Here is a 12,776-nt window from a genome sequence, read left to right on the forward strand (position 1 = left end):
TGAATACACCAACTGCAGGCTCAGAACTACACACTGCAGGGTTATTTTTTAAGACGGGAAAGCATGAGGACAGCCCAAACACCCGTCAGCACGGTGCTATCTTCATGACCAAATAGCAAAGCCCTTCCCGTGTGTAGGTGAAAAGATCTGCAGGTCACCTTCTTTGTTTTTCACGTAAAGGAGCAAGGTGCAGGACAGGATATAGAGGATGGCACCTTCTGAGGACAAGAGCAGGAGGCAAAAAACCCGCATGACTGTGTGTGGTAATGGGCGCCAGGTGCACTCGTTATGGTGGTCGTTCCACAGCACAGACAAGCTTCTAGCCACTGTGCTGCACTAATGAGACCACACGGCATTATCTGTCGATTACGTCTTCACAAGAAATCCAGAACAACCCTGCGCCGTTGTCTGCCCTGCATCAGACACTGTGCCCAGGGCTAGGGGTTCAGAGACGACGGTTTCTAATGTCCCTGAGCTTGCTTCTGGTGGGCCAGGGGGAGAGGGAAACACACCCCAAACCGACAGGCCCAGAGGCGCAGACCCACCCTGCTCGGGTCTCTGTGTGAGGCTGCACGACCCCACGTCAGAGGAAGGGCTGGGCCCTTCTCGCCCACACGTTAACTACTAACCCTACTGAGCATTTGCCCCCTCCCGGGCATGGCGCTCAGCCCATCTGGTTTTGCTCAGATCCTCCTCCTCGCTACAACCCTGTAAGGCAGGTGCTGTATTAACCCCATTTTACAGGCAAGGAAACTGAGGCCCTGATAAATTAAACCAAAGTCGCTGAGTTGCTGGGGGACCTGGATTCAGACTCGGGAGTCAGTGTCCCAGCAAAGGCAGCGTGCTCTGAGCGGGAACACGCTTCACGCCTTCTGCTCGCGTGGGCACAGGGGACCCAGACGCTGACGTTCACCTGCCGTCCGTCCAGTGAGGGACACATCCAGACTGGACTCAGAGCCCCGAGGCCCCAGAATCCATACCATCCCCAGGGCCACTGTCCCCACCGCGGGGGCCTGTGGAGACCCTGCGGGATGACTCCAGAGTGGGCCAGGGGCCCCTCCGTCTGGATCCCTGTGGGATCACTTCATCCACAAGGATGTCAGCGCTCACCGTCCGCCCTCAGGCAGGCCCTGTTCTGCTGCAGGCTCCTGAATCCTGACTGAGAAGCACCTCTGCAGCTGCTCCGATTTAACACACATTTGCCAGAGCGGATGGGTAATTCGCACCAGGGAGGAGAGGAGGCGGGGCCTGGGGCTTACCTTGAGGGGCAGGTAGGCGGCGATGGTGATGCGAGCGCTCAGCTGCACGTGGCCGTGCCTGTAGCTGACGAGCAGCGCCGTGTAGCCCTGGGCCTCCGCCCTCACCGTGACGCCGCTGCAGTGGTCAGGCCCCGGCCGCAGCCTGCCTGCGATGGGAGCAGCAGAGGTGAGTGAGCACGCGCCTCTGTCAGGGGAGACCCGATGGGCTGACGCCCTCTTTCACGCTGGGCTGGGTACGAATCCAATTCTTTCAACTTACCATTTTCAAGTATAATTCTCATACCAAAAAGCATACGCGTGTCCTAAGCATACAGCTCACCATTTTCCCCTGCAGACGGAACACGCCCTGTTTCTAGGACTGGGATCAGGGACCAGCAGGACCTGCACCTCCCCGTGCCCCTCGCCAGAGGAAAACCTAACCACTTCTAAGAGCAGAGCCGAATCCTGCTGGCCTTGGAACTCAAACAAAGGGAACTGCCGGCAGAAGTCCTTGTAACTGGCACTCTCCTGCTCAGTACTGGCGGCATCAGAGTATTTTGGGGGCTCTCGGTTCTATTTCACCAGTCTCTAAGTCTGTGCAACCGCCACTCTGATTCAATTACTATAATAAGGACTTTCCCAGGGGGCTCAGTGGTAAAGAATCCACCTGCCCAGCAGGAGATGTGGGTTTGATCCCTGGGTCAGGAAGATCCCCTAGAGAAGGAAATGACAACCCACTCCAGGGTTCTTGCCTGGGAAATCCCATAGAAAAAGGAGCCTGGCGGGCTACTGTCCACGGGGTCACAAAGGGCCGGACATGACTCAGCGACTGATCAACAATCACCTGAAATAGGTCCTGAAAATGGGAAGAATGAGGCCTCCCAGCTTGTTCTGTTTCAGCATCGCGTTGGCTATGCTGGATCTTTCGGATTCCACACGAATACTATTTCTCCACATTCATTTCACTCCTGAGAGGCTTTTTTGGTGGAATCTTTACGGTTTTCACATATTAAGACTGGCTCATTTGCAAACGGATCAGCTTACATGTTCCTTTCCAGTTTGGGTGTGTTTCACTTGCTTTTCTTGCCTAATAGCTTGGCTAGGACTTCCGCTATTGCACTGACGCGGTGACAGCAGGTGGCCTCCTCTTCCAGACCTCAGGGTAAAGGTTTTCAGTCATTTACCAGGGAGTACGATATCAGTTATGGGTGTTCATATAGGGCTTTTATTAAGTTCGCAGAGTTTCCTTCTATTTCCAGTTTGTAGGCTGATTTTATCAGAAAAAGGTTTTGAGATGTGTCCACTGATCTCTCTGCCTCCGTTGAGATAGCAACAAGGTTTTCTTCCTCTATTTTGCTAACGTGGTGTCTCATGTTAATGTTAGACTGCTGAGACACTGCATTTCAGGAGAACATCCCACCTGCTGCTGCGTTTAACCCTTCTAATGTGCCGTCGGCCATGTGGGACCACGAGGGTGCCCTGCGCTGCCGTGAGCATGCACGGCATTTCTCTGGGGATGCGTTTCAGCATTTCCATTGGCATGCCACAGAGAGTGGGATTTCTTCTCTGGTCCTTACTGCCTGGGAGTGTCTATGCTCAGCTCCATCACCTTCGCCAACCGTCCTTCCGCAAATGGCTGTGTTGACTCACGCTGCCACCAGTGGCTGCGTGACATCCCCGCCAATCCGCGGTATTTCCCACCTGTTTGAAAAAAAGCCATTCTGGTGGTATTTTACAGTTTTTTCCCCAAACACTTAGAAAGAATGACACGGTGAAGCTGCACACCCTGCCCCTTAGATGCCACAGTGAACATTCGTCTCTGCTCCTCGGGGTGCCTGTCTGCCCACCCAGCCGTCCGTCCCACACTCGTGCATCTGGAAGTGAGCCTCGAGCATCGGGGCGCTTCCTCCTGAGCGCTCCGCACGCACGCAGTAACTGCAGGTCAGTACTTCTTTGGGTTCCTTTTTCCCCTGAGGCGGGTGTACACACGGGGAGGTGCACAGAGCTGGAGTAGAGCCCATCGGCGGTTCTGACAAAGGCAGCGCTGGGACCAGGACCAGGGACCCCAACCTGTCCTTTCTCCTCAGACCCCGGAGCTCGCGGCTGCAGCCCGTGCATGCCCCTCCAGGACGGGTGGGGCGGGACGGGGCAGTGGGCCCCTCTCCTGCCAGCGGGAGGATGGGCCTCTTTCTTCTGTGCTGATGTTTTGTCGTTGGTGTTCAGCCGCTCAGTCGTCCAGCTGTTTGTGACCCCATGGACTATAGCCCGCCAGGCTCCTCTGTCCACAGGGTTCTCCAGGCAAGAACGCTGGAGTGGGCTGCCATTTCCCCCTCCAGGGGGTCTTCCCGACTCAGGGATGAAACCCAGGCCTCCTGAGTCTCCTGCTTTGGCAACTAGATCCTGTGCCGCTGAACCACCTGGGAAGAGGCCGTGCTGGTGTCTGCCTCCCCACTAAACAGTGGCTTCTCTGAAGGCACAGGACCCACAAGGCCTGGTTTCCCCGGACAGTCTGAGAAGATGCAACCGCAGCTACGGGGAAGTATGTGAACACGGTGAGGTCCCGGGATGTTCCTGGGAGCAGCTTCGCCTTCAAACAGCTCCGTGGATGACCACAACCACGGTGGCCCCACAGGCAAGCCTACAAACACCTCTGACTGTCAAGCTTCCTAAACCCTGCCAGGACCCCGTGGTCACTCCTCTGCTCAGAAACCAGAGGTGGCCCCAGTTCTGGCCACTCTGATGTCCACGTACCCCAAAGCCCCAGCGACGCAGGGTTTGGCAGGTTCCGCAACCTCAGACCCCTGTGTGTGCACGCGGCCCACAGGCGTGCCCATGAACGCTGCTCCCCAGCTCTCTCACCCTGCCCGGGGTGTTCTCACTGTCAGTCCTTGGTTAGCATCACCTGCAACCCTCGGGGGCTCCGGGGGCCGACTCCCCCGGGAGGCCCCGTTTCCCGGGCACTAAGGCTCTGGGTGAGTGCTGACACACCCAGCCTTGCATTCCACCCTGATGACCTGGCTTTGGGCCCTCAGGGGACCCTGGGCCGTGACACGGCTCGGTCTCTGTCCAAGACGTGGCCTGACTGCAGCCCCTCCTCCCACAGAGGCTCTGAGTCTGGTGAGGTCATGCACGCCAAGTGCACGCACCTCACCCGGCAGGGCTGACACTAGGACTGAGTGCCACCACCATCACCACCCATTTCACCACCCAGCCCTGTGGGGGGCCTGGCTCCAGCGGCCCTGGAGGGGCAGAGCGTGGCATCACCAAGGTGTTGCGATTCTGTCACTCATCAGAACCGCTATGGACAGCGTATTCCAGGCAGCTGCCACATTCCAGGTACTGCGACAGGCACCACGACACGCGAGTCTCCTTAGGATGACGCCCATTTTAGAGACGTGGAGACTGAGGCTCAGAAAGCCGAGTGACACGCAGGCCGCACAGCAGAAAGGTGCAGGGCAGACCATAGCTGGGAGTGGACAGGCGACAAACGCCATTTCTCAACCCCTCTGCTGGCTCAGTTCCCGATTTAGGAATCTGGGCAACCCACGCTGAGAACCCAGGTCATCGGCAGTGACCCCGCCAGTCGGCGGCCACTCATAGCGCTGCATTTGTTACCTGAGAGCGGCTGGAACACGCCCTGGTTCTCCACCTCCACCACCAAGTCGAAGTGGGAACAGTCGCTCAGGGTGACCATGTCGTTGGCGCCGCCTGGCATGAGGCCGTGGATCCTGAGGGGCAGCTCCAGGCTCTGGCCCACAAGGGCCTCCACTGGGCACGGGGCGAACTCCATGCCACTGGGCTCGATCACATACACCTGCAGGACAGGGTTGGGGGGTGTGGTCAGCTGGCTACACAGAGGAGGAAGAGCCGCTGCTCAGCTTTCCTGATTCCTGCGTGTGGGCACTCAGGACCCGCTGGTGAGAAGCCTGAGCTTGGTGGACACGACGCTTTGTGTAGGGGGCAGAGAGATGTTCAGGGCAGAGAGGCAGAGAAGGCTTCCCTGGGAAGGTGACGTATGAGCTTGACCTGGGAGCGTGTCAGAGACAGCCAGACCCAGTCTGGCTGAAGAGAGGGTCTGTGCAGAGGCCCTGAGGCATGTACAGCTCAGCACGTTGGAGGGAGGTGAAGAAGAGGGGAGCACAGGGTGAGAGGCGTCACCGGCGTCAACACTGAACAAAACTGCCCACAGGCCAAGCTCCATTGCAAGAGCTGGATGAGCTCACCCCATCCTCCCAGCCTCCTTGTCAACAAGGTCACCAGTGCCTCTGCCCAATAGGGAACCTGCTGTGGGGGTTGAGAGCCCGCCTGGCTGCAGCGGGGTGAGTCTGGGCCAGGCAGGCAGCCCCAGAAGCCAGGCTCCGACCACCACACACGGCGGAGCTGCGAGCGGGCTCTGGGCTCCGCGGGGGTGGGCGGGGCACAGTCACCGAGATGAATCAGCCCGCGGCCACAGATCATCCAAACACGTGGAAGCAATGCTACAGCTAAGCTGTCTCGGCTACAACCCTCCTTACATGAGAGTTAGGGCTTCCCAGGAGGCGCTGGTGGTGAAGAACCCACCTGCCCGTGCAGGGGACACAAGAGCCTCAGGTTTGACCCCTGGGTCGGGGAGATCCCCGGAGGAAGGCCTGGCAACCCACGGCAGTATGCAGTGTTCTCACGGACAGAGGAGTCTGGCGGGCTGCAGCCCATGGGGTCGCACAGAGTCGGACATGTCAGAAATGACTCAGCACGCGAGAGTGACTTGGATCTTCAGGTAGGTGCGTGTGGATCGAAATAAAAAGACGAGGAGGACCTGTGCGTTAGTGTCCCAAACAGTGTAGAAGGTTGGGGCTGGACACGCTATGTAGGGAGCTTCCGTTCTGGCCCTGAATGGAGTGGTAAAAGCGGCTGAGGTCAGGGCCAGGCGGTCAGGAGGCCACCAGGCGGGGCTGTCCAGGGGGCCACTCCCACCTTCAGCTGTCGCTTGGGATGTCACTTGGGATGGATGCCAGGTATAGGGTCCCTGTCGGGGGGACTCCTGACTTGGATCTGAACAGGAATCAGAGGAAAGGAGCAGGCCAGTCTCTCGGGGTCTGGGGGCTTCCTCTCCCTATGAATTTACAAGCCAGCACCCAGCGGCCTTTCTGACCCAGAGTCCTAGCTTTCGGGTTGGAGGGTCTTCTAGAATTCCTCCTTTGAGTATCTCGTGTTTCTGAATCCTCTGACCTCCCTCTGGGATCCCGGTGGTCCCACCCCTGTCCTGTGTGGGAAGGGATGGCTGTCTCCTGGGTCTGTCCATGAGCTCAGGAGCCAGGCTGGACCTGACCCCTGACCCCCCTCACCAGAATCCCAGCCAAGGTCAAGACTGATGACTAAAGGGTGTTTCTGAATTAAGCCTCAGGCTGGTTAAGACAGCGGCTCGGATCTCCCCGAGCTGCCCTGCGACCGCCCCGACCCAGGCCTCACCTTCATCTCGCTGGAATGCAGCGGGTTCTGCACGTCATGTGCCTGGATCACACTGACCCCCGTGTCACTGCCTGTGGTCATCACGCCCTTGGCAGTGACTGTGGCCACCACAGAGCTTGAGGAGGACCAGCTGAAGTTCCCGCTGCCACCGTGGGCCTGGGGAGGGAAGGCATCATCGGGTCAGCCCACCTGCCCTGCCCCTCTGCCCCTCTCCCTCTCACACTTCACTCATACGCGTTGGCGTCGCGTCACCACATGGAGACACAGGCATCAGCCACTGTCCGGCTGGCACCACCCCCACCCCTCATTCTCCCTGCCCTGTCTCTTTCTGGTCCTCATATTCCGCGGATCTCTGACTGACACACGTGTGTGTGCACACGCCCCTGAGAGAGGACCCAGGGGCACCTCCCGAGCTCAGGCTGCAGTGGGGAGACCCCAGCCACAGGGTCGTGATGTCCCTCCCCTCCTGCATAGACCCTGCCCGCTCCAGTCATCTGCCGTGAAGTCAAGGACAGCCCAGCAGCCTCCGCGTCAGGGGCCACCACCCCCGAACCCTAGAGGGGCCAGGAAGGTGACTCAGCTGAGGGAAGGGACAGCGGGTCCCAGAGCACACGCAGGACACCTGTCCTCACTGCCGGGAGACAGCGGCGTGGACGGAGGGCGGCCCCCACGAACCCCAGCCCCAGAGGGCCCTGGGCCCTGTCACTGACGCTTGGGCAACACGCGAACTTCAGAGACCAAGAGCACCAGACGTGCGACGGAGTTCAGACGTCTCCCCACCAGCTCCAAGGTTTTCTCTAAAGATATTTACACTGCTTCCAGAAAGCAATTATTTTTATGAAAAATAGAAACCACACGTGAAAGTTAAATCCACATTCAGGACTTTCTTCATCGTGTTTTCTTTCCTATTTTTCAAGGTTTTTTCCTAATTACCAAAATACCCTGCTGTGATAGAAAGCCTTGGAAGATACAGAAAACATAAAGACTTTGATTTCAAATTCTTTCAACCAACAGAAGGTAATTTAACAGAAACAGAATGGAGTTAAAGCCCCAACACATGGAAACACCCAAAGAAAGTCACCCAGATGGGGTCTCCTAGTTACCTTTATCGTGTACTGATAGGCGCCTGCCTTTGGTTGCCATGGAAACGTCAAGATGCTCGGATGAAGGGTGATGGGGCTGTGGATTTCCACCTCCTGCCGGTTCCACACAGGCACCCGCAGTGTGTGGACCCCTCCATCCTGCAAGGGGGCGAGGGAGCCACACACCAGCGTGACAACCAGACCCCCGCCCCTCCCCACAGACTGTGGGGGAGAGGGAAGAGAGACGCCGGGCGCCCTGCGGCCTTCTTTGTCTCCATGGAGACGGCTTTCGGTGGCTCTGCAACAGCCACTCGAGTCAGCACTGCTTGGCTGCATCCTCACGGCACTCCTGCCGGCATGGTCGTGGTTACCCCCCTTTACAGATGGGGAAACCGAGGCATGGGACATGAAAGCCACTCTCCCAGAGCCCCCAAAGGAGACCTGGCTGCTTCGGTAGGAATCTCTGCCTGGTGCCCAGGCCACAGAGGCCTCCACTAGGCCCAGGAGAGGTGTACTGGGGAGATGAGAATCCCTACACCACGCTTCCAATCAGTAGAATCTGCTCCCACCGAAACCAACTGGCCTTTCAAAACCGGGGTGGGGGGAATTTTAAAACTCTGAAGGGCCAAAAACAGCCAAAGAAACACTCATGGGTCCCAGTCAGTGCACAGCTGGACACACGGACCCCAACAAGGGTTTCTAAATCCAGTCCCAGGGGTGAGGGCTTGCTTTCTCAGGAGCCAGCAAGGGGCAGAGGAAGGGGGCTCTGGTCCACGACAGGGACAGAGGACAGGGGACAGGCAAAAGCCAAAACCCCCACGCCTGATGCCACTGGGAGCCTAGAGGAGGAAGGACCCCCATGGCACCCGTGACGGCACTGAACTCCTGGGGCCCCGACTCCTCCAGCTCATGTCCACCCTGGGTTGACATTTCTGCCTGCAGAGGGCCCAGGGGTGGCCCAGGGAGGTGCCAACTTGCCTGGTCCACCACAGAGGTGAGGGCCGCCTCGATGACCGTCTGGCCCCTCTTTGTCGCCCTGACATGATGGTACGACCCATTCTGGGAAGAAGCCAGCACCTCAAAGAACTCCGCAGGGAGCACAGTTTCGATGCGGATGTTCTGGAAAGCAACACAGGACTGTGAGAGGAGATTCCGGGACAACTCAGGGAAGTCAGGACGCAGGAAAGAAGCCATGTGGCCCCCAAAGAGCAGTCGGGCCAGACTGATGAGCCGCACAAAGCCCAGGACTGAGCTCTGAGCCCCGAGCCTCAGCCCCTCCTTGCGTGACCCGATGAGCTCGTGCTCAGGAGCGCGAAGTCACATTTGGCTCTCAAACCCCGTGGTCCCAACAAGGAAAGCACCAAATACAAAGAACAACAATGGAATCCCTTAGAGCTAACTTCCCCCCAAGACGGTGATGGAGCGAGTCTAGAAACACAAGGAAGGCAGTGGCTTCTGCCAAGAGGCCGAAGGGAAACCTCAGGGCCCACGAGGAAGGTCTGGACATTCTCAGGATCCTGGGAATTGCTCACAAAGGAACAAACCGGCCAAGACGCCTCTCCGTCTGCCCGTTTGTGTGATCTCTTTCCAGAACCAGGAAGCTACTGGGCTTGGCCTCAGTCAAGGGGCCTCTGGACAGTTCACAGGCATTTCTGGCCCTGAGCCGTTGTAGGGCCGGGAAGGATGGATTCTCAGTGGTGAGGTCCCTGGGCTAACAAGGAGAGAGCAGGAGGGCAGATGCTAGACGCCACCCCCACCACCATCACCGCCTCTGTGACCCTGCTGCCTGCGGCCTCCTCTCCCTGCTCCAACCCTGATGGGAGTGAGGCCTTAGGGTGCAGGCTCGGGCTCACGGGGCCCCGAGATGCTCGAGGTTCCCCATGACAGGGTTTCCCAGGGATCCAGCAGCACCACAAGAAGCCCCCCAACTCAGCCCGCCTGCTAGGGGGCCCTGTGATTTGAGGCGGCTCTTCAGGCACCTGCTCCAGGAGAAGCACCCCTACACCCCCAACCAGGCCGAAAGGGCACTCACATCCGACAGGTACACCCTGTTGCCGGACTTGTCAAGCACTTCGACGGTGACTTCGTACAGACGGCCAGTCTCGAGCACCCACCTGCCACCAGGGTGGACCGTGAACCCTGCGGAAGAGGTAGGTGCAGTCTTAGCGCTGGGGTCACAGGGGCCTGCGGCTCAGGAAGAGGGCAAAGAGTGGCCACAGCCGCTCCGCTGCACGCCTCCCGGGGAGGGACCAGCGCCCGTGAATGGCAGATCTAACGCCCACAGCAGCCCTGAGCCCTCAGAACCCGAGTGGACCTCAGATGCCCCTGGACCAAACCTGAACATTCACTCCTGGTGGCTCCAGGGCCCATTCAAACTTGACCTTATCCACGGTGGGCCCAGCTCTGACCCACAGTGAGTCTGCACTCTGGGTGCACAGTAGGTCTGCACCCTGAGTGCACAGTAGGTCTGCACTCTGATTTCACAGTGAGTGTACTCTGAATACACAGTAGGTCTGCACTCTGAATCTACACAGTCTGCACTCTGAGTGCACAGTGAGTCTGCACACTGAATCCACAGCAGATCCACACTCTGGGTGCACAGTAGGTCTGTACCCTGAATCCACTGTAGGTCTACACTCTGAGCACTGCCCCTGGGCAGCCGGCCCTGACTACGCTCCTCTGGGCCCTTTGTGGCTGGGAATTCCTCCCCTCCTCTCTAGGCCTCCAGCCTTCCCCTCTTTCCCTCCAAGACATCTCACCAGTGTCTGCAGCCATGGTGCGGTCTGTGCAGAGCCCAGGTATAAAGCCAGGAGACAGAGCCCTCCCCGCTCTACTCTGTCCTGCTTCTCTCCCTGAAGAGCTGGCTACCTGCTGGAATTTGGCCCACCCTCCCTCCGCTTGTCCTGTACACAGATGGAGGAAGGACTGGGGGTCAGGGTGCGAGCTGACGTCCCAGGTCTCCCAGCCAGCAGATCTGGCCAAAGCGAGGCCATTTTCTGGGGAGCTGTTGCTTTCATCTGACTCTTTACCTCCTGTAATCCCAGACAACCCAGGACGCGCACACTCACCTAGGTACCCAGGCTCCACCACGTAGATTGTGCTGTTGGGTAACCGGGAAGCTCCCTGCATGCGGATGCCTGGACTGTGAATTAAGGAGCAGTGAACAGGCCGGCAGGCTTCGGTTTGCCTCCTGTGGCCCCCTCATCGTCAACATCACACAGGCAGAAGCAAGGACGGAAGGGCCCCTGCCCGAGGCCTGCAGAACACAGGTCTTTTCCAGGATCGGCAGCCACAGGGCACTTCCTCCACTCAAAGGGGCCTCTACAGGGACCCTGGAGACCGCCTGGGCCACGTGAACCAGTCCTGGACACGTGACAGCCCACATGCCGGTGTGGGAACGGCCTAGGCCAGGCCCCTAGGATGAGACCAGAGAAAGTTCCAGAGGCGGGGAGGGGGGCTCAGCCCCAGCCACCGCTCCCACCTTGGAGCCTCTCCAAGGAGTCCTGCACGGAGTTGAGCCATTCTGCTCAGACACGGTGCTATTTTGGTCCTTTTTGATTTTCAGACCTTGAGGGAAAACAGGGCTATTTTTAGCCTCGCCAAGGTTCCAGGGGGGAAAGAGACTTGACTTCCAAACAGCACGTGTGTGCAGGACACACAGGTGTGGACGCGCCATCCAGGAAAAGGATACTCTTGTGGCCGAGGACCAGGCTACTCTGCCCCAGCTGCACGGCGGTGACCGTCGACGTATCCTGGGCCAAGACCGCCACAGGCTGGCCTGGGGCTCCCTGCGGGTCCCAGACGTTGTTCAGAAGCTGTAGCTCGTACTGATCAGAGGGCATTGAGAGTTCTGGCCACCCAGAAACAGGGGTGAGCAAGGCGGGCAGAGAGCGGCAAGACACGAAACGTTAAAAGTCAATGTCACTCCCCCCACCCCCACCACGGCAATCCTTGGACCCTGCAGTCAGTACAGCTGCTTGATTTTCTTTTTTTGCCTAATTTTTTTCAGCACTTTCAATTTTAATAGTATCCTCCATGCCTGTGGACAAAGCTGACACTCTCCATGAATTTTCAGAGGCAATCAGTTTTCTGTGGATGCCATGAGCAGCTTTTTTTTTTTTTTTTTAATTAAGCACAGCGTCTGACTCAAACTGCCAGCGTCTGGCAGGATACCAACATCAGAGCTTTTTCTGCTTGTCACAGAAGTAAGTGATGCTGCTTTTGCACTGAGGGGCCCAGGGCAGGAGTCACTGGACCTGCCCATCTTCCAGGGGTCTGCAAAGAGATGCTGGTCTGTGGTGCCCCACTGGGTTTCAAGAGATATTTGTAAAGAATCCTCTCTCTTGCTGTCCTGACCATCCATTGGCGTTCTTCTCTTTGTCACACTGTGGAAGAGAACTCACCCAATCTGGGTCAGGATGGAAAACAATTTCCCTGGGAAATAACGGGTTCTACAAACCCATGACCTCGGGGCCTGACCCTCCTGTGCACCTCATCCTGTTTATCCCACGATGCCCCTGAAACCCTCACGTGAGCACTGGGGGGCCTGCAGAAATCAAGACCGGAAGCTTGCTAGGGGCCCCTCAGCGGCGGGCAGCAGACCTGGGACGCAGGCCCCAGGGAGCAGGACCACGTGGACACGCCCTCTCCGCCGTCTGTAGGACTTCCTATCAGACAGCCCACTCACCGAGCCCGTGTGTGAGGCCCCGCTCCAGCCCTCCAGAGAGGGACCACAGTCAGCCTCCCTGCTCACCACCGCGTCCCAGGCGGGGGCTGCCCCGGGAGGTGCCCAGGACAAGGATTCGAGAGGCGTTTCATCCAGAACATCCTTCAGAACTCCCAGGAATTCTGAAACGGGGGGTGGGCAACATGCCCATCTCCAGCCCCGGGGTTCCGGTTGTGTGTTCCAATACGTCCCCAGGAATTTGCCCTGGAGCAGAGCGTTCTAAAAGGGTGTTCCCTGGACCATTAGTATCACCTGGGAAGCTGCAAATAATGGGTCCCATCC

The 12,776-nt window shown here is 58.2% G+C and overlaps 1 protein-coding gene across 1 annotated transcript in view; it reads right to left on the minus strand.

The window, feature by feature from the left end:
- The window catches only part of NUP210 (nucleoporin 210), an 89,682-nt gene that overhangs the window by 45,101 nt on the left and 31,805 nt on the right, over positions 1 to 12,776 (minus strand). Inside the window, exons 9-16 of the mRNA XM_040247263.1 lie at positions 11,460 to 11,618; positions 10,837 to 10,905; positions 9,801 to 9,907; positions 8,747 to 8,887; positions 7,790 to 7,927; positions 6,687 to 6,842; positions 4,854 to 5,052; positions 1,260 to 1,405 (exon numbers count right to left, since the gene is read on the minus strand). Coding sequence (XP_040103197.1) covers positions 1,260 to 1,405; positions 4,854 to 5,052; positions 6,687 to 6,842; positions 7,790 to 7,927; positions 8,747 to 8,887; positions 9,801 to 9,907; positions 10,837 to 10,905; positions 11,460 to 11,618 — 1,115 coding nt within the window. The remainder of the gene's footprint in view (positions 1 to 1,259; positions 1,406 to 4,853; positions 5,053 to 6,686; positions 6,843 to 7,789; positions 7,928 to 8,746; positions 8,888 to 9,800; positions 9,908 to 10,836; positions 10,906 to 11,459; positions 11,619 to 12,776) is intronic.

The sequence above is a fragment of the Oryx dammah genome, unplaced genomic scaffold (assembly GCF_014754425.2).
Source record: "Oryx dammah isolate SB20612 unplaced genomic scaffold, SCBI_Odam_1.1 HiC_scaffold_9, whole genome shotgun sequence".
Taxonomy (NCBI): domain Eukaryota; kingdom Metazoa; phylum Chordata; class Mammalia; order Artiodactyla; family Bovidae; genus Oryx; species Oryx dammah.